The sequence below is a fragment of the Eptesicus fuscus genome, chromosome 19 (genome assembly GCF_027574615.1).
Source record: "Eptesicus fuscus isolate TK198812 chromosome 19, DD_ASM_mEF_20220401, whole genome shotgun sequence".
Lineage (NCBI taxonomy): Eukaryota > Metazoa > Chordata > Mammalia > Chiroptera > Vespertilionidae > Eptesicus > Eptesicus fuscus.
In genome coordinates this window covers 32,670,914-32,691,603 of record NC_072491.1, presented here as the reverse complement: position 1 = coordinate 32,691,603, position 20,690 = coordinate 32,670,914, and the positions used below count along the sequence as shown (strand labels likewise).

Genomic DNA, 20,690 nt, shown 5'->3' with positions numbered 1-20,690 from the left:
TTATTCACAACAGCATAAGCACTAAAACTTTCTAGTAACTAGTTGTGATGACAAATGCTCTTTTTAAGACAACTCATTCTTAAACAGAAGCTGTCATTGCTGAATTTAAATCCTTAACTTTACTCCTAAACATTTCTATCTTTCAGGTGAATAATCTATGCATGCCATCATGCATGTGCTGCAATTTCCAGTTTCAATAATCTCCTTGAAATAGAGATTTTAATTGCAGCAGACTTATAAGAAAGCATAAGATGAAACAAAGAATGTAAAAGTAGTCAGAACTTAGCAAAACCTAAATCCAGGACCATCTATGGAATATGGACAAACGTGTGTGTGTGTGTGTGTGTGTGTGTGTGTGTGTGTGTGTGTGTGTGTGTGTAAAAGAGAAAGAGGAAAGGAATCTCCTTTATCCTTTTCCGCTAACACTTGGATTCTCTTCTCAGACTTCCATTCAAGTCAAAACTTCAGATTCTAGTTGACAAGTTACCAGAAAAATAATGTATTCTAACCTTGATGTAGGTGATCCATAAAGACAGACCCACACAGACAGGCTACAGAGCCAGGGCCAGGCACATGTCCGTAAAGTGCATCTGACTCCAGGAAACACAGTCCAAATAAATTTAATAAACAGAACCAGGACCCAAGGCTGTGAGGGTAAGTTAACATAGCACGCTTTCCTGTTCCTTGCCACTAATCCATAGAAAAGGTCAGCAGAACATATGGTGTCTCTTTCTAAAAGGAAGCTAAATGATTTCAACTTGCCCAATGTCATAGACATTTAACCTTCGTTTCATTAAGAAGGGCATGAAAAATGGAACTTCCCATTATTTTCTTGGAAACTGCCCTTTCAGAGAATCACCTAAATATTCTCCAAGATGTAAGGAGTGAGTCACATTTGCACACCTCCCTTCCCCTCAGTACTGCAAAGACGCCTACTACTCAGAGTAACAGAAGTGGTGATCCAGACATATGTCCAGTAAAGCAACCACCATCTGATCCCCCATCTAATACAAACTTTACAATCTGCCTGTTAACCATGTAAAATCTGCATGGAAATCAGATTCCAGGGGAACCCAGACTTGTCACCTGAGATTATAAGGATTTTATGACATAAAGTACTGAACACTCTTCTGGCCCCACCCCTATCTCTACAAAGAGGTGGGGGTGTGAAGTAAGCTCTTAAACAGGTATTATTTTGCATCAATTTCACACTTCCTTACATTTTATATTCTGTTAACTCCTAATGGAAAAGAAAACTAAGAAATCAGCAAGTTTAATCTTTCAGTGTTAAAGTTTCTTTTTTATCTACTAGAGGCTGTAAGTGAAACCAAACTGGTGATCAACAGTCCAGAGCCCCCAGGAAGCAGTGTGTGAAAGCACTTTTTTTAAACGTAGTTGACTATGTTGGGGAGAAACCTGGCCCTTCTTAAAAATGTGGATTTTTCTTTCCTGCCCTAGGTATGGTTACTTTCTCATCATAATTGATAACCCACGCAGTAAAGGAAGATCGCAAAGATATGCCAATTTCTACACCACAGCACAGCATTTGTGAAAATTAGTCAAATGAACTTTCTGTAATGAGGCACTGACTTGAACAAGTTTGCCTCATACCTTCCCCAACAGAAATAAACTTTTATTTCCTAGAACTTGTATTTAATACGTACTGTAGAGTTTTTAACCTGCTAAATTTTAATAAAACTTTTTTCTACTTACATTTTTCATATCTACTAACTGGACTTTCATTACAAGATTGTAATCAGACCATCGAATTTCCACACAATATCTTAAGGACCAGTATCTTCTAGACTAAGCAACAGGAAGAATGAGAAATTTCCTGTTTACAAATTTTTTTTAGCAATAACCAGTTACCAATATGCAAGTAACAGCACCAAATGAGGCAAACTAGTTTTTCTTAATAAACTACTGAACTAAAATTCAAAATTCAGAACATTTAAATAAAGTAAGTACTTTAAAAATTAACCAGGTATTTCATACCTCTGAAAGGAATTTGTTCTGGCCCTGCTTTGCCTTAAATCGTTTAATCTTTTGCTGAATTCTCTTATCTTTTTCCAGATCTTCTACAGATGCCCATTGACAATGAAGATAAGAGCTAAAAAAAATAAAATAATATACTTGAAACACGTGAAAAATAATGAATCCTTTATTATATATATGTCTTTTATAGTTCCCCCAAAGTCAACTAAACAGCTAATTAGCAAAATAACCTGTTTACTCATACAGGCTGCTGAGCAACATTCAACATAATTACTAACTTTTGAGACTAAGAAAAGAAAATCGGTAACAGTGCCTAAAATGTGCCTTCTGTCCTAGCCCCCAGCTCTCTTATCCACTTCCCATAAAAAACAAACAAACAAACAAACAAACAAATAAATAAATAAAATAAAAGACCCAACAAGGTGTTTTACAAGTAAATGGATTACACTTCAATACAAAACAGTTAAAACTAGAGGGTGGCCTTAATTATGAATTTATATTTTGAGCTTTTTACCATTAATTGAGAAATAAAAGGTTTTCATCAAGTTAAAAGAATTCAAATTTGAAATAGCAAAGGCAAACCTAACACTTAGTCCTTCTATCCAGAGCAATCAGGGAGAAGGGCCCACCGCCCGCTCTCTGAACACCCATGCCCCCAACTGCTCCTAGCCAGTTCTTGCCTCCCAGCCCAGCTCTTCCAGCTCTGCAATGATGCCCCTTGTTCCTGTGCATTCTCAGTCTCTAATATCTACCCCATCCTTGCAATGTCACATCCCCTCCCCTGCAGACTCACCAGTCTGCTCAGAGCACGCTGTGTTTTCTCTAACCTCAACTTCAATACTCTCCATCTTTCCTTTTCCTTCCCCAGGACTCACAGGTATATAGTTAATGCTTTATGGTAACTTTGACATTATTTTATTTGGAATTTCAATATTCTTTAGTACCATTATTCTCTCCTATCCTTGATGGCCTCAAGTGTCCCTTATTTCTCTTACTAGTGAGGGCATTAAAAAGAAATGAGGGGCTTGAATATAAATACACACACACACACACACACACACACACACACACACACACACACACCCTACCTAATAATAGACAAATATGCAAATTGACCGCACCTTCGCTATGCCCAAGCCACGCCCACCAGCCAAGCCATGCCCACCAACCAATCAGGACGAGCATGCAAATTATCCCAACAAAGATGGCGGCTAATTTGCATATCAAGACAGCTTAGAAAGAAGCCAAGAGATGCTGAAGGGAGCAAAGCTTCGGAGAAGCAAGCAAGCCGGGGGGAAGAGAAGGGAGGAGTGGAGGCGGGGCCGGGGGAGAAGGAAGGAGAACGGGGCGGGCTGGCAGAGAAGGCGGGCCAGGGGACAAGGGAGGAGAGCAGGTGGGGCGGGGTAGAGTGCAGCAGGAAACCCTATTGCAGGATTTTTCCTGCAACGGGAACGCTAGTATATATATATGTATATACATATATGTATGCATCTTTCAAAATCAAGGTACTACTCTTAGAAACTGTGCAGCAATGATTAATGATATCAAAACACTTATGGTATTAAGTATCATATCATTTATATTTACGTAATGTTTAATATGCATTTTCAAAGGGAGGACTGATTTAGTCCTACAATTGAGGGAGTTACTGACTTTAAATATATATGCCTATATAGATATGAATTGATGTAAACCCTGTACATACATACTCTTAAGAGAAAATAGGCTAGACGAAAATGCATCAAAATGTTAATAATGATCATTTTGTGGTGGAAGTATTGCAAGTGTTTTATTTTCTACTTTCAAGCCCGATCTCCCAAATTCTCAGTAATAGTACTCAATAGTGCTATCACCAGAGCAAATACAAGAATAGCCTTTCCTAGTCTCCTAGCTCCTGGGGAGGAAGGGGATGCGTGCAGTCAGTGCTCTTGTCTTGACTGCCGTGTGCAGGCCTCTGAAACACCACCAGCGTGGCCAGGAGGTGGGCACAAGCACTTCTCTCTCTCTCTCTCTCTCTCTCTCTCTCTCTCTCTCTCTCTCTCTCACACACACACACACACACACACACACACACACACACTGGGCTGAAGTTTTCGGTAACTGCTTCACTATAAGGAGAAAGACCCCACCCCAAGCTTTTCACCAAGATCAGAAACAGGTGAAGGGTGTGCTCTCTCCCCACTATTATTCAGTATCGTATTCAAGGCATTATCCAATGCCATTAGGTGAGAGAAAGCAAGAGGAGCAATAAAATAAGAAGTAAAACTATCTCTATTTGCAGATGATATAACTGCGTAACTGCAAACCCCTAGAGAATCAATTAGAAAATTAATTCAAAAAATAATTCCAGTAATGTAGCAGGATATAAAGTTAAGTCAACAGCCTCCATTCACACAAATAACAACAAATAAGAAGATGTCATGTTACAGAAAATCTCTTTTATATTATCAACAAAGGTAAAATACTTAGTAATAAGTTTAATAAGAAACGTGTGAAACTTAATATAAGGAAATGTTTAAAACTCTCCTATAACAGACACAAAATTAGAGTTGAACCAACTGTAAAGATATCCTTGTTTTTAGGCAGCGTGAATCAACATTATAAATTTGCAAATCAACACAATGTAAATAAAAATATAAACAAGCATTTTTATGGAGCAAGACAATTTAATACTGAACTAAATATAAAAATAAACATGCAAGAATGTCCAAGAAAACATTAAAAATGGAAATGATCTTAGGGGAATCCAGACATTAAAATACACTATAAAACCTCTATAAGGAAAACAGTGTGCCACAGGCTCCCGACTAAAGCACAGATATAGAGCCAAATAAATATGTATCTTTGGTACAAAACAGCTGCATCTCAAAGAGCTGGAGCAGAGATAAACACCACGTGGATGAGGCACCTAAACACAGACGATGAATCCATGCAAGCTCCGGAGGAAAACACAGCGATTCCTCTCTAACCTGGATGCAGAGAAAAACTTCCTAACTGTGACTCAGAAGCCAGACCCAATAAAAGAAAAGATTAATAGGTATAACTATATAAATATATATTTAAATTTATAATACAATAAATTTAAAAGACAATCGAAACTGGGGTTGAGGGAAGTTAGCTGCAATATATAACACAGATAAGGAACTAGTATCCCATATAAAGAACACTTAAAAATTGAGGAGAGCACAATAGAAAAATGAGCAAAAGACATGAACAAACAACTGACAAAATAAGACATGAAATGCCATTAAATTTATGAAAGTACGTTCTACTTCATTCAGAATAAAAATAAGTGCTACTTGGAACTACACTGAAATATAATTTCTCACAAAAAGTAGAAAGTAAACTGAGTTGTGTTGGAAAGACTGGGAAAGCGGGTGCTCTCTGCCATTGTGGATTGGATGCAAACCAACACAACCCTATGGAAGGAAATGTGGCAATAACAGAGCTGCATGTACCTTCGGCCTTTGATCTTGCAATCCCACTTCTAGGAATTCACCCTGAAGCTATGCCTCCAACAATTCGAAAATATGCAAGTGTGGGAATATTTACTGCAGCATTATCTGTTACAGTAAAGTATCAGAAGCCACTTATAGAGGAGACTGGCTGAATAAGCTATGAGATAGCCGTGCAGTGGAGTACTATGTAGCTGTAACTAAGAATGAAGAAGACCTTATGAGCTGTCAAGTAATTTCCAGAATGTAGTCTTGTGAAAAAAAGCGAAGTGCAAATGTGTACTGCTAATATGCTATTCTTTTGTGTGCAAAAAAGGGGGAAATAAGTATTATATTTTATATATGTAATATGTATGTACATACACATATACACATATCTTTATATGTATCAGTAAGAATGGGGGCAGGGAGCTAAAATGGAATACAAATACAAACAGAAACTAATGAACCAAACTGCACAGCAAATAAATAACCACACTGAGAGGGGGCAAGGAGGAGGAAAAAACTAACCCAAGGAAATTCTGAACAAAGTATTTAGCCTCTATATCCTCAGGCTAAAATGAGAAAACTGTAAACAAATACCAAATGAACTTGTTACTAGGCTTCTTTTTCACAGAAATATGGTCTAGTAATTCTGAAACCACTTCCTGTATATTCTAGGACTGACAAATAAGCAAACATATTATAGAAAATAGAAGAGTCGGGTTTCTTGTAGTCAAAGAAGGGAGTTATTAATATTAGAAGGGGAAAGGATAGAATAAACCCTTTGGAAGTGATCAATATAAAGGCATTGTTTTTTACTGTTGGTAGGTTGGTAGGTAGAGGTGTGTGTTTATGTAATTGACGTGTGTGTGTGTGTGTGTGACGTGTGTGTATATATGTCACAAAGACATACACATGTCCATGCACGTAAGTGCATACACAGACATAAGCACTCCCCTCTTAGCCCTATCCACTGAGAGGGCCTAGCATGACTCGCCAGCAGCCAGGAGCACATCTAAGAAAATCGCCAGAGGAATCCGAAGCATCGTCCTGTGTCAGAAAAGGAAGGAAGAGCTCAAAGAAGCCGGGACAAGGCAAAAGGAGAGAGGAGCCAGATTGAAGGGGCTCCCAATGGTCAAATCTGGGATACTGCGAGCAAAGTAACTGATAATAAAGAATTATGACCCATGGAATCAAGTAAAAAGCCACAAGTCTGCACGGCTATAAATAAGCAAATGGGTAAAAAGGTTAAAGCTCTTCCTTATAGTTGAAACCCAACTAATAAATTTAGGAGTGATGAAACCACTAAATCACCACTTAGCAGCCATTATCACATTTATTTCAAAGTATCTTTCTACAAGGCACTTTTTAATTACACAAAGAAAAACAAATTCTTTGTACCATTTTTGCATTATTCCTGTAAATCTGAAATTATGTCCAAAAAAAGGTTAACAGAAACTGTTCATTTTATGGACATTTTATTTCCTTTAGATCCCAATAATGTCAGATAGGAAAGCTGGGTTTTTTAGAACCTTTGCGTCCTCTCATCTGACTGAAGGAGGACGGCTGGTCCCCCGGCCTGGCAGCAGTCCTTGGTCAGGAGCACCGTGAACTCCTCTGGGGCTGGGCCCGGCCAGATGAGCTGTTTCCTATGACCAGCACCCCAGGTCCCACTGCCCCACCCTGATTTAGTGGATGCCTACCTACCAGTGTGCTTTTATGGAATCATTACTTAAGCACCTTTGCTCTAACTTTAATTTGGTAAGTATACCAAGAACTCACTCTCTCTGGCTTACTTTGTTATCTCGTCCTTACCTACCCTCACCACACTCTTTATACGACTGTATAAAATCATGTCATACTCATAATTTCCAACTGTGTACACTCATCATGCTCTGAGTAGCGAATGATGACGACATTGAATGTTTACCGAACATTTTTTATTGCCAGACTCCGTATTTCCTTGTACTCTCACATAACACTGATAAGAGACTTCCTCATCTTCTTACTTGGTAAAAGGTTTTGCTCACAGAACTTCAGAAGTGCACCAGTTCACTAACACAATGCCAAGTGCAACACTGCAGAAGGATAAAAAGCACGAGGCTGATACTTTTATTATCGAGGGTAGGGTAAGTTTTCTTAGGATGTGCGGACAGTAACTCCAAAAGCCTCTCTTTAAACCCTGGAATTTATTAATATGGTACTTGAGTTCCTTCTCCTAGAACGTTTGAAGAAAAATTAATGTTTATGTTATCAGCAAGTATTCTCGTCCTTGCCCTGTGACTGTTACTGAAGTTAGAAAACGTCCTTGGTCTTCTTCAGCAAGATGACTACTGACCCTTAAAACGATGCTGTCTCGCCAAAATGTGTGTTCGGTCCTAATAAACTGCCTACATACATCTACCACACAGATGTGTTTTCAATTCAATTTTTTAAAAGTTATACACTTCAACTTCACCAAACAAAAATTCGAAACAAAAACAGACAGACATAGCTCACTGCATTTCAACATGTGAGTGACGTCACGGTTTTCTAGAGCTTTGGCCTGACCGTGGACTTCTCGTCTCAAGTGCCCAGCATTCCACACACAGAGAGGGGAGGAAAGGGAGCCCCACAGAGTGAAACTCCTCGGAGGATTGGCGAGTATTGCTACTCACTTTCTCTTACTGTCCGAGTTTTTAACCCTCTAAAAAGAACTTCATGGTTATACATCAAAGTTAGTCCACTTTTACACCCATTACACCTCTTCCAGAAAAATCACATTCATGAAATATCAAAAGGTATTAGGCAATGGTCTTCAAAGTTCTAAATATATCACACCAATTTCCAAATTCCCAATTATTTTTTATTTCCCCAATATTTTTAAAGCATTTTTAGTACTTCAAAAAATATATTCCCCAATCCAAAAAATAATAATAATAATCACAATCTACTTACAAGTTTTTGTATTTCACATAGAATTCCTCAACTTCTACCTCCTCTCCGGATTCCTTCTGTAACAAAAGAAAATGTCAGGCACATACGTAAAACCATCTCCTGGAATATTCCACAAGGAAAGGGCTACTCCCATCCGCACACGAAATGGGAATGACAGAGGCAGCACAGGCCGTCCTGGTAGAGACGAGCACGTTGCGAGCTGGTGGGCGGCCGGGGGTTGTAGACCGACACACTTGGGCCCTCGCACGTTGCCTGACGTGCTACGGCTTCTAAGACATGAATCATTTTAACTCCTCCCTAACCACATGCAGCTTCATTCACAACAACCTGACCCCAAATCTGGCTTCCTGCCAAACCCACAGTGTTAAGTAGACGCCAAGTGTACCATTTTCTCAGGCAGCAGCCAATTAGCAACTGCTCTCCTGAATGCCATATGTATTATTTTTGGCTGCCTCATGGCAACTTTACATTGTGGGTTTTGTAATGTTTTAAAATATTTAAAAGACATTTATTCCTCCATATAGTTAATAACTCTAAACAAGAAACCGTATAAAACTAAACCTTGTGCGTATGCTGTAATTTCAGTGCATCAGCATTCACAGTTTTAGTTTTACTCACTGGTACAATTAAAATCTCGCAGACAAGATGTCTCACAAGCATCACGGCCAAATAAAATTAACACTCCAAATACGACACTGAGGTAAGGTTATTAGCATTGTGATGCACACCAGCCAAATCAAGCGTTCCCTGGTCACGTTATCAGTACCATCTCCCTTGATCCTACCGACCGCAGTGGATGCAGGAGATACCACTCATCTGACATGTTCAGCATGCCTTTCAAGACATTTTTTCCTTTTGGTTTTAGGCTATTAAACAACTCATAATGTGTAATTTTCTTCTGGAACATTTGATCAGATAAATCGGGGATATAAATATAAACACTACTTACAGATGTTTAGGAATTGGTTGTACACTCTTACAAGAGCACCCAAACCTGCCTTGAGGGTCACATTGAGCTAAGCTGTCTCAGAAATACTGCAAAAAAAGTGAAAGCAAGTAGGAACATGAGAGAGGCTACAGTCTCCCTCAACCCTTAATCTTCAAACTATTGCCAAGATTGTGAACTTAAACTTTTCTTCAAAACCCTCACATGTACCAGTTAAACCTAAATTTGAAACAGTTTTTCCACCATGCCTAAAGGTCACCAAGAAGATAGTATTCATGAGGGTGGTCCAAACCCATTAATATCGGGTTCTGCCCTAATGGATCTAAAAACGGTCACAACCATAAAACAGCTCCTTAAATCAAAGTATTCAGAACTCCGTCGATGTTTCAGACTTTCAGTTGTCCGAAATGAAATGTTTGCTGCATGCCTTCAAAAGCCAGCAACATAAACCTGGAGCTAATTTAGAGATAAATGTAGCCAATTCTAGTGACAATGCATCTAGGACCCACCTTATTTTTTCCTAGCAGTGATTTCAAGATTATATTATCTTTGCACAGAACTGGAGATTCTAGTAGAAAGGCAAAGGTAAGATACCAGATAACCAGAGAAAATAAAAAACCAAGGCGAGCCTATACCTTCTGATGCTTCTCATAGCATACCCTGAAACTGAAACCTAGAATGGAATTCAAATGTCTGATCTACTGCCCTAGTTGGCTTGGCTTAGTGGTTGGAGCATTGATTGGCCTATGGACTGAAGGGTCGCAAGTTTGATTCCGGTCAACGGCCCGGACCTCGGTTGCAGGCTCAATCCTGTGGCTGTGTGCAGGAGGCAACCAATCGATGTGTCTCTTTCACTTCAATGTTTCCCCTTTTCCCGATCTTTCCATCTCACTCTAAGCGGTCTCACCACCCCATAATTGAGAAGTGGGCACCAAAGCACACAGGGTCAGCTCTTAGACAACAGAAATGGTTTTCATTCTGTCTCTATTCTGTTCCCAGAAAGCTCTGACTCTTACAACCATCAGCTGTCCCTGACTCTGGTTAATACCCATTTTCTTGTCATGATCAGCTTTTCCTCTGGGAACCTGCCATGGAGATGCCGAACAAGCGGTCTAGAGCTGTCTCGGAGGAAGTGATTAGGTTCTGAGACCTCGTTTAGTAGTACCTGGAGCTGGTGCGGAATTGTCCCAGGGCCCATTGCTTTCGGATGTCTCAAATTATAAGCCTGTGTGCTCTAACTGACCACACACTGAATCACCTCCTTGCCCCTAGAACTATAAATAGAACTGTTTTGTAACCTTTATTTCACATAAATATTATCATGCTGATTGCTTCTACATTACTAATAGCAAAACAATTAACAGAAGTGAAAATTCATAAGCCCTCAGGAGCATTATTTTAATTATTCTAAATGGTGGTCAGTTTGACCAGCCTCTGGTGATAGTTGAAAACAGCTCCAACCCCTACTCCCAATGCCTTAATTTTCAGAAGTCATTTCATAGCAGGCATTTATAATAAAAAACTGAGTCAAGACACTATTTCTGCACACACAAAAATTCCACTCGACTTTATTCCTTGGATGACTACCATTAAATTTGACAGGCCTCTAAAGAAATTTTATGTGTTCAACAGAATAATTTGAGAAATGTGTATATTTTTTCACTAGATTCCAAAACTAATCTACTGAAATCCTTATTATTCATATGATAATTAAAGTTCCAAACATATTAAGCCATTCTTGCCTCACTGTTCACATGAACTTTGATCAGGCAACGAAGCGACTCCTCCATCACCTGGATTCTACACCAACCATCCAGCAAATGATGACCCTGAAGAGCCTGAAAGAATGAATGGCCTTTCCTAAGCATCTTAGTAAATTAGGCAGTCACTCTGCAGAAACAAAGCTTCACTTGAGTATAAAAAAGAACAAAATCCTCTGAATGCACAAAAGAATGAGAATGTACCTCAAAGTATCAATACGGCAAAGGTACGAACCTCTCCTACTTCTGAGCCAACCCACCACATACTCTGATAGATGCCACATCATAGGCTCACTTAAGGAGAAAAGGACTTAGGAACAAATGGGATGAAGACTTCGGCCTTCCTTATACTCTATTTTTTTGTTCCTGAATTTAGCTAAAGAGGATTAAAACAAACACCTTGGGATTTAAAATAAGCTCTTCAAAAGAAAATATATCATGTAGAGAAAGATAAAAGAGTTTTAAGGAATACAGTCAGAGTTAACTTTTAAAACAATTCAGACCTTCTGATATAAAAAGGATTTGAGTTTTCCTCAAAGCAGAAAGGGCTACAGGATGACTAAACGTGGAAAACAAAAGAATTAACCTTTATGCCATCCAAAAGTCCATTCTTAAATCTACCTCAAAATTCCAGTACACAGATCAACTCTATCCCTTGCACTGGGTCTCACCCATATTCATTTGGGTTTAGAAAAACGTAACCTCCTCAGCTGCCCCTACTTAAAAGGAGGTGCTGTTAAATAGGAATTGTCCCAGGGCCCATTGCTTTCGGATGTCCCAAATTATAAGCCCGTGCTCTAACTGACCACACACTGAGGGAGGCTACAGTCTCCCTCAATCCCTAATCTTCAAACTATTAGGGATTTAAACTAAATAATCTTCAAACTATTAGGTCACAGATGGGGACTTCTGTGAATCTCCATCGTAACAGATCATTCTTTAGGCTAGAGTAGTGACATCGACTTGACTCTGAAAACCATTAACTGCATCCCCACTATGTGTCAGCACTGTGCAGGGTCGGCTCTGAGAGCTCATGGCCAATTTCTGTAGTGCTGCCAGGGGGAGATAAAGGCACCTTCTCAGAGCTACTTCTTCAATTATTCATGGTAATAGGAAACAGACCAGCAGGCACAGCTAGAATCCACAGGAAAATCTCAAATTTCCTTTTGTTTCTATTTGCCATACTTCCCTCCAATGTATTAAAACTGATAACTAACATAGCTATTTCGAGAACAGTAGCAGTTTAAAAAGTTAGTACCTGCTAATGTGGACAATCTTCTAATGTTTTTTTGTTGTCCTTTATGAAATACTGGCAATCTACAAGCAATTCGATGAGCTCCACAACTCCTCTTTACTTCAATCATACCTCAAGGCCTACCTCCCCCTCCAGAGAAACGTTTCATTAATATCCTCCATCCTAAAACTCACCAACTCAACAAACACTCCACCCTCATATAGATTATAGTAATTTTAAACTCCTGTGATAAGATAAACCTGGTCATCCGTAAATGGTAATACCTATTTCTAAAATGTGGATACCTATCTTTTTAAAGTAAAAAAATAAAAAAAGAAAGCCCTCAAGTGAGCAAAGAAGGAAAAAAAGCAATGTCCTACATAATACATAGTCTAAGTAGCTCTGAATAATAGAGCTAATTATCATTTCAACCCCCAAACCTGCTGAGTATGCCTGCTGAAGCACTTTTAACTGAATGAAAATTAATATGTCCCATCCAAACCACAAGCTATTTACTCAAACAAGTCACTTCAATTCAGTGAAGGGGATTGTTCTTTAAAGCATGTCAAGTATTAAATTTTACCATATATCCACAATTCACAAATTGACAGTTCTAGAGTCATTAGTAGGACCAAACACACACACACACACACACACACACACACACACACACACACACACACACAACCTTTCTAATGAGTTAAATAGTACTCATTTCTCCTTGAACAGGTGGGAAATTAGGTTGAGATTTAATTCATCAGAGAGGAAATTCTCATGTTCAAAGAGTCACCAGACAGCCACTCCATACACCTCCATACTCTCTACACTCAATTCGAATTTGAATAGAAAAAACAAACAGTATTGCAATAAGGTAAAGAGAAGTTTACTTCTGGTGCCATACCATTTTCAGTCTAACGGGGGGTGGGGAACTTTTTTCTGCCAAGGGTCATTTGGATATTTATAACATCATTCGTGGGCCATACAAAATTATCAACTTAAAAATGAGCCTACTATATTTGGTCAAACATTTAATTAACTCACCCTTAATGCCTTGGCAGGGCCAGACCGGGTGATTTTTCAGGCCTCATACGGCCAGCAGGCCAGATGTTCCCCACCCCGATCTAGATATTGAATAGTAAAGGTTTCCTATTTGATAAGCCTGGGATCTCACTTTAAGTCCCATAATCCCCCCCTTACCTACCTCTCTCGATGTGAAGTTACACTTTGTATATATTTTACTTCAAAACACACACACAACAGCAACTTATTTTACATTTCAAAACAATGAGGTTGTTTCCACCCACCTTGAAAGCAAATAAAAAGAAAGACCTGTGCATTTGACAATGACTCAGGCTGAAAGACAGACATCTATATCTAAAGAAAACCTCTTTCTAGAGGCACCAAAAATTGTATGCTGGAATATGTAAATGCACTTGGGTGCCTATGCCATTCTTCAAACTAAAGAAAGCATTTTCTCAAACTGGGCAAGAAGAGAGATGGTTGGAATGAAATCAGGAATCTCAATCGTAAAAGAAAATAGTGTTACTGAAATTCTTTGTCACCAAGTACATGTCCCTCAACGACAAAGTCATCAGACTAATGACAGGTACTTAGAGCTCACCTTTGCAGTTCAGCATGAATTTTTTAATAATTTTAAAGAATAAGTCAGATCTTCAAAAATTACACTGAAATAGTTCTGTATTTCACCTTCGCACTGACAAAAAGATATTAATGAATATTTTAATTGTATATGAAAAGTATGAGAAAACACCTATCCCCTAAAATGATAAACTTCCATGGGGGATGGGGATTTAGGGGAGGGCAAGGAACCTACTTCCTAAGGGATATGAGAGATCAATTCAGATTTATTATTTTTATCAATAATATTTATGAAAAAGGCAGCCTTTAACCCTGAAAGTCCTATACATTTGTTTTAGACTTTTGAGTTTCTTGCCTACTCTAAATGGTGTAATAAAGCACCATTGGTTGATATATCTTAATTTGGGGCTGGATATCTCAAAGATTTATATTGGGCTATACATCAGAAAGTATTAGCATTGTCACCAGAGGTTTTATTTCCCAATAGTAAAATGTTTAAAGAAAATTATAAAGCAAAAACTAAGAGTCATACATACACCATCATTTTTGGTCACTCCAAACAGTGCTCACCTGTTTTTTCACTGAACGACTACTCATGATTTTTTCTACCACTGGACCTTCTGCATCAACAGATTCCTAAAAAAGAAAGTAGAATGAATCCATCCAGATGGAAAACATTTCATCATAAGCTATAAAAGCAGGAAACCATTCCCTTTTAGCATCTACCTCTATACTCTTTAAATTTCTATCTTTAAAACACTGGGTACAAAGTCGCAGTAGGGAAAAATATGATTGAAAAGAACAAAAATCTCACTCTGCACAAAGGCAAAAGGAAGATCTGTGGTGTATTACTTCGTGATTACATAGTTTAATTACGTGGCCTAGCATAGATCCCCGAAGCCAGAGAGCATTCAGAAACTCCAACTGCCAGAAGAAAACCATCTCTGCATGAGAGCAGTCAAAAACACAACTTTCTTCATCTAAACCCACGGGGTAAATACACTCATCATTCTGTTATTACTGTAGGCGGCTTTTATCCACGGAGGTCATATGAAACGTTACGTAACAATCTAACATAAAAAAGATTACCAAACAAAATACCAAACTCCATTTAATATGTTTTACAATGGGTTACCAGTTGGTTAACTAAAGAACAGTAATGGTAAGAAAAAGGGCATTATTATATAATCTCTATATTTTTTTAAAAAGATCTTTGCCATAATCAATCCTATGTTACTACCCATATTTTATACAAACTATTTTATACGTCATTTACATTGCACAGAGAATAAAGTATGCCCTGCTGGGTACTACAAGGCAGTAATTTCATAAAGGGGCTCCTACAGTGCCTAACAGCAGGAGACAAGCTTGAGTGGTTTATTAAAGTCCCAGAAGCTACAGCATTGAATTTTCAGAGGTAAATTCAGCTTCCGACTCTTCCTCAACCCAGACCATTCATTCTCCAAAATTGTGTCAAATCACACATCACAGGCTTCTATAAAAATACATTTCGGCGAGCAAGGCGTTTTAAAAGATGCTGCTAAAGAGCTCGTGTCCCATAGCATGGTAACCAACATTAGATGAACGCTCTCCAGCTCCAACTCCATTACTTTGGCTGAACTTTTCGGGTTCCAGCTACAACATTCCCAGTCCATCGCTCCAGCTGCAGCGAGAACCACACAAATCTGGACGCTAACCTGCTGCTCTGACTGCGAGGTGTTCGAGGGGGAGTCTCTCCCAGCAGCATCTGCATCATCTGCCTCCTCATCAGAAATCTTGAACTCCAAGTCTTCAGTGTAGCGCTTCCTCTTCACCTGCCTGCTGGACCGTCTCTTCTAAAACACAAACCCAACAGAGGGAGTTTAAAATCCATCATTGACGCGCTTTACAACTTCTCAGGATGGTGAGGTGGGTATTTTTAAAAATTAATCTTAAAGAAAAACTAATTTTAACCCTGTAAATCGCCTAAGAAACCATTGTAGCAATGATTATAATGAAAATAGAGGGTAGGGGTGGGGGCATCTGAAGTCAGCCACCTGGGTCAGTTATGGCTCTGCCACTCCCAGCTACCTAACCTTCAACTAGGAAATGGAAATACCAACAAATCCTATTCCCTGTTCGGCTCAAAAGTGAAGGCAATCTTGAGGCTGGTGATGGATATATAGGGGTTCATTATACTTTCCTCTCAACTTTTGTACATTTACAATTTTATCCATAATAAAAAGGCCATAAAAGTGAAGGCATTGGAAGATAATCTACATTATTTTCCTATTGTAAGGTTATAGATAAACACTAGTATAATATTATCCAAGGAACCAATAATATTTAAGAGGACCTTTTAAATAGAAGGCTTGCATCTTCATCTTGGTCCTAAAAGAAACAGTCTGAATTACCTTTGAAGAGATAAAGGACTGAACACCAGAATTTATGATGAATGACCATGAAAAATAATTTTATTTTTAAAAAATATTTTTACCACACTGATTAGAATGTAAGAGATTGGTAATAGCTAGTATTAGTAGGATTGTTAGCAAAATGGGTACTCTCTCTCACCACAGTGGTCAGTGTGGTCATATCTGTGCACATTTAAAGCATGCCCACCCTCTGGCCCAGCAACTGCACTTCTAGTAAGCTACATAACATAACATATCTTAAGAATATCTTCAAGAGAAATTGTGAAATAAAAAGAAAAGCACGTCTCATAATAAGTAGCATATAGTTCTATTTAAGATAACAAAAACCATGTGTATTTATTTATATGTGTGAATCATCAATACCAGGGTGGGCAAAAGTAGGTTTAAATTACCAGCCATCATTACCTAAAAATATAAATCATAAGCAAGGACACGAAATAACAACAATAAGACAAATAATATAATTAATAAATAATAATACAAGAATAAACTGTTTTTGTATACTCACAACTATAAACCTACTTCTGCCCACTCCTGTTGGTAAACTCCTCAAAGACACTGTATGTCTTGTTTACTTTATGACTCAATAAATATTTGCTAAAAAAATGAATGTATAATATGCATGTTTCCAATAACAAAAAATGTGAAAAGACACATAGCAAATTGTTAATAGCTATTAATTCTGGGGAGGGAAGTTAAATGGCAGAAGGAAAAGGGTCTTGTACATTTTGTTCAGAATAATTGTTTAACCTTTCTGATAAAATAATTACTTCTGTCAGTTAATTAAAAATGGGGAGAAAATAACCTTTTCATCAATGTACTGTGATAAAATCTAAGACAATGCTAAAATGACATTTTAAATCTCTGATAAATGCAAGATTACAATGAGTTTGCAAAGCACATAGGAGAAATAAAAATATTAAGAGAGGTCACTCAAACGTTTTTCTAAAAATTATGGAATAAAACTTTTAAAAGAGCCTTGTGGATTTTAAAGTTGGATAGACAGGCCGAGGCAAATTACCCACTATGTGGACCCAAGGGGGTCAGACACAGTGCCTTATGGCTCATATCAGGACCAACAAACCCAGCCTCTTGCTCAAAGAGGACTGATTTTAATTAAGATCCTGCTCTCTCTGCTCTCAAAAGGGAGAGCAGCTCAAAATACAAACTCAGTGTACTATGACCATCAAATGGGCTGTTTGGGACTGAACTCTTAGCCTTGCACAGTCACGGCTACAAAGATATAGAGCACCTTTCTGACACAGTTATTTGGAGTAACATCTTATTAACAGACTTCCCAGTGGCTTAGACCAGAGGGAGTTCCTCCTCTGACCTTCCCTCGTCAGCACAGCCCAGAACAACCAATTCCAGGTCAAAGTGGGGCAGAAACCAGCAGGGATGCTGCTATCTGCCAACCTTACCCACATCCAGGGGAGAATGGGGGGGTAGGGGGGGAGGGACAATTTGACCTGATAGGCTCTGGAGCTAAGTGCCCATGTTTAAATGAGCACAGACTCACTTGGTGGAGTTAGGTGAGTTATGCTGTGGATCTTAGTTTCCTGGTCTGTGGAATGGGTTAATGATAGTCACTACCTCATGAGTAGACTATGAAGATCACATAAGGGAACTCATTTCAAGCATTTAGAACAGTGCGTGGTACACAGTAATGCCAAATTCAATTAGTAGAATTAAAGTCATCATTAATTACCCCCACCTTTCCAAAGAAAAATGAGAGTGCAATAAGGCTACTACAAGGCCTAGATGCTTTGAATAGCTTCCTTTCTCTCTTACCAAAGTTGATCTAGACTAACTCCTGCTCATGCCCACTTTATCATCCCTCACTTCTCAAAACTGTCAGTTTAAGATATAAAAGGCATAATATTTTAATGTTATGATATTTAGCATAATATCTGTATTCCATTTGATATATCAATTTAACTAAATTGAATGGATTAATCTATATTTTCATCTTTATGTCATTACAATAGGAATAATGTATTACTAACGATGCATCTATGATGTTTTATCAGGTTTCCATGGTTGGGGCCACACTGTCAGAGTATTTTTCCAGCATAAGTTACTAAACACCCATAAATAAGTCTATGATTTACATTAAATACCACTCTGATAGTAAATAAATGTGCCAGTACAATAACACAGGGCAATTTTTTCTTTTTAAATAGACATTTATATATCGGTGGGTACAACTTTTATAATGAAAGTGTCTCTTCATATCAAGCTTATGTTATAAATCTATGAAATAATGAGGGGTTAGTAATGGATACAAGGTCATTTAATAATAGTAAAAAACAAACAAACAAAATACAATTAGAACTCAATCTTCTGAAATTTTTAAGTGTTTTATGGCTTCTCCACTTTCTAAATAATAATTGATCTTAAGTTCATTTATTTGGGGCATAAAAGTTCCTTTTACAATTTCCCAATATAAAATAAAATTATTTTATTATATAATGTATGGTCTGTTAACATTACTATTTGAAATATTTTTTGAATCAAAATGAAATTAAGAATTACATTTAAACCATAACTCAAGGCTTTTGAATTGGCCCTAAAATCATAGGTCAACTTGTCAAACTTGGTTTGCTTTAGAAAAGCCATTTGTAGTTAAAACAGGTATACTGAAGAGAAAATTTAAATGTTTCCATGATCTCACTGTTATAGTAACTTTGTGATACAATTTTGAGTTCATTAAAATTATATGGCATTTGCTAAAGTTTAAATAAACCAATCACAAAACTCAGAACTTTAGTCCTTAATGCATGTGCTACAGGAAGAAACACAATACACAGCAACCAGCATTACTTCCTGTGTCAGAGACACCAAGAAAGGCCTGCCTTCCGCACCTGAGCTACGTGTGTGGCTGCTCGTATTGGCTGCTGAACCCACGACAGTTAAGCTTTAGCCAATTAGAAAGGATGCACTGATGTTCACTTGAATTGATTATCATTTTTCTATAACTAAAATGCAGAAGAAAAAAACCTCAAAACTAGTATTTCATAAAGTCCATTTGAAACTGTAGTAAAACAAACAGACTTCTAAAAAAGAAGCGGTGTTTGTGAAAAAGAAAAAAAAAAACAGAATTTCCTTTATTCGTGTAAATAAATCCTCTTACTATTGCCCAAATACTACTGTAATAAAGGGCCTAGTTTAAGCAAACACAATTCAGGGGGGGGGGGGGGGGGAACACCATTGAGCATAAAAATGAAATTCAAAATCATTAAAATACTTTAGTTTAAAACTCACTAAGCAATTAAAAAATTTATCTACTTACCTTCCCAATAACTTTTCACTGCCATGTAAAATCAAAGTAAATTACAAAATTAACCCAACTGCCAGAGGTATCGCTATGTTAGTTATAAAACTAAACCAAAACAAAACACACTCATTCACACACACTCTCTCTCTTCTCTCCCTTTCAGGCCTTAGATTAGGCCTTTCTGTGCAGTTGCCGATATTATCAGGGAGTTCCTGAAAAACAGAAAACTATCTGAAATTCTTTAGAACAGAGATGTATACTGCAAATATTTTGTTTCTAACCTTTAAGTGAATTGGCAGAGATGTAGGCAGAAAGTACTTAGTGCACTGAACAATTAGGAAAAAAAAAAATCAAGCAAGCTTCTGGGGGCTGGCTTCCCCGTCTAGCAGGACTCCTTGGTAACAGCTCCGTGATAACTTAGATGTCATTCACAGAGGTTACATTCCCAGCCATCCCTGTGGACCACACTGGCACGCTTCCAGGGAACATAACAAGGAAATAATGTTTAACGATCATGTGTAAGGGTCCCTCACCTTACAGTCCAATCAGTGACAGTGACGGCAGTGTGCTTTACACACAGGAACCTGAATTCCTAATGTTTATCTCAGGACCAGTTTTTCAGCTGATTCCTATGAAATTCTTCAAAAGCCAGGAGACTAACACTGAAACATTGTGCGGCACTGCCATCCAAAAAGTCACTAACATGTTCACGGAATCTGGAGTATTACAGGAATATGTCTCAACTCTCACCATGGGATATCAGAAACCTCAAGACAAGCTACAGATTATATCTTGATTGTTTTTTTAGGCAAAGTAAGAGAACTGACAAGCAACCAAACTTCAGAGAAAATCAGAAATGTGAATGAAGCTTTATATAAACCAACATATCTATTATGTTAACACCAACATTTACATAAACATCAAGATGCATTGACAGAAATAAGTGAAGATTCTCTGTTTTATTTACCCCAGAGTCAAAGATGGCAAAAGCAAAAAGTCAGAGGAGTTTAATTTCGCACTGGCCCCCAGCTCGCCTCACTACAGATATAATGTTCCAGACAACAATAAAGCCATCTTTACAGCAGCTCCAT

At 38.0% G+C, this 20,690-nt stretch overlaps 1 protein-coding gene across 2 annotated transcripts in view; it reads right to left on the bottom strand.

The window, feature by feature from the left end:
• The window catches only part of CHD7 (chromodomain helicase DNA binding protein 7), a 177,809-nt gene that overhangs the window by 44,137 nt on the left and 112,982 nt on the right, over positions 1–20,690 (bottom strand). The window contains exons 5-9 of one of the 2 annotated variants that reach the window (XM_054708709.1): positions 15,606–15,743; positions 14,479–14,544; positions 8,370–8,425; positions 1,996–2,110; positions 1,714–1,806 (exon numbers count right to left, since the gene is read on the bottom strand). In XM_054708709.1, coding sequence (XP_054564684.1) covers positions 1,714–1,806; positions 1,996–2,110; positions 8,370–8,425; positions 14,479–14,544; positions 15,606–15,743 — 468 coding nt within the window. The remainder of the gene's footprint in view (positions 1–1,713; positions 1,807–1,995; positions 2,111–8,369; positions 8,426–14,478; positions 14,545–15,605; positions 15,744–20,690) is intronic. The other variant, XM_054708710.1, reaches the window with a different exon arrangement.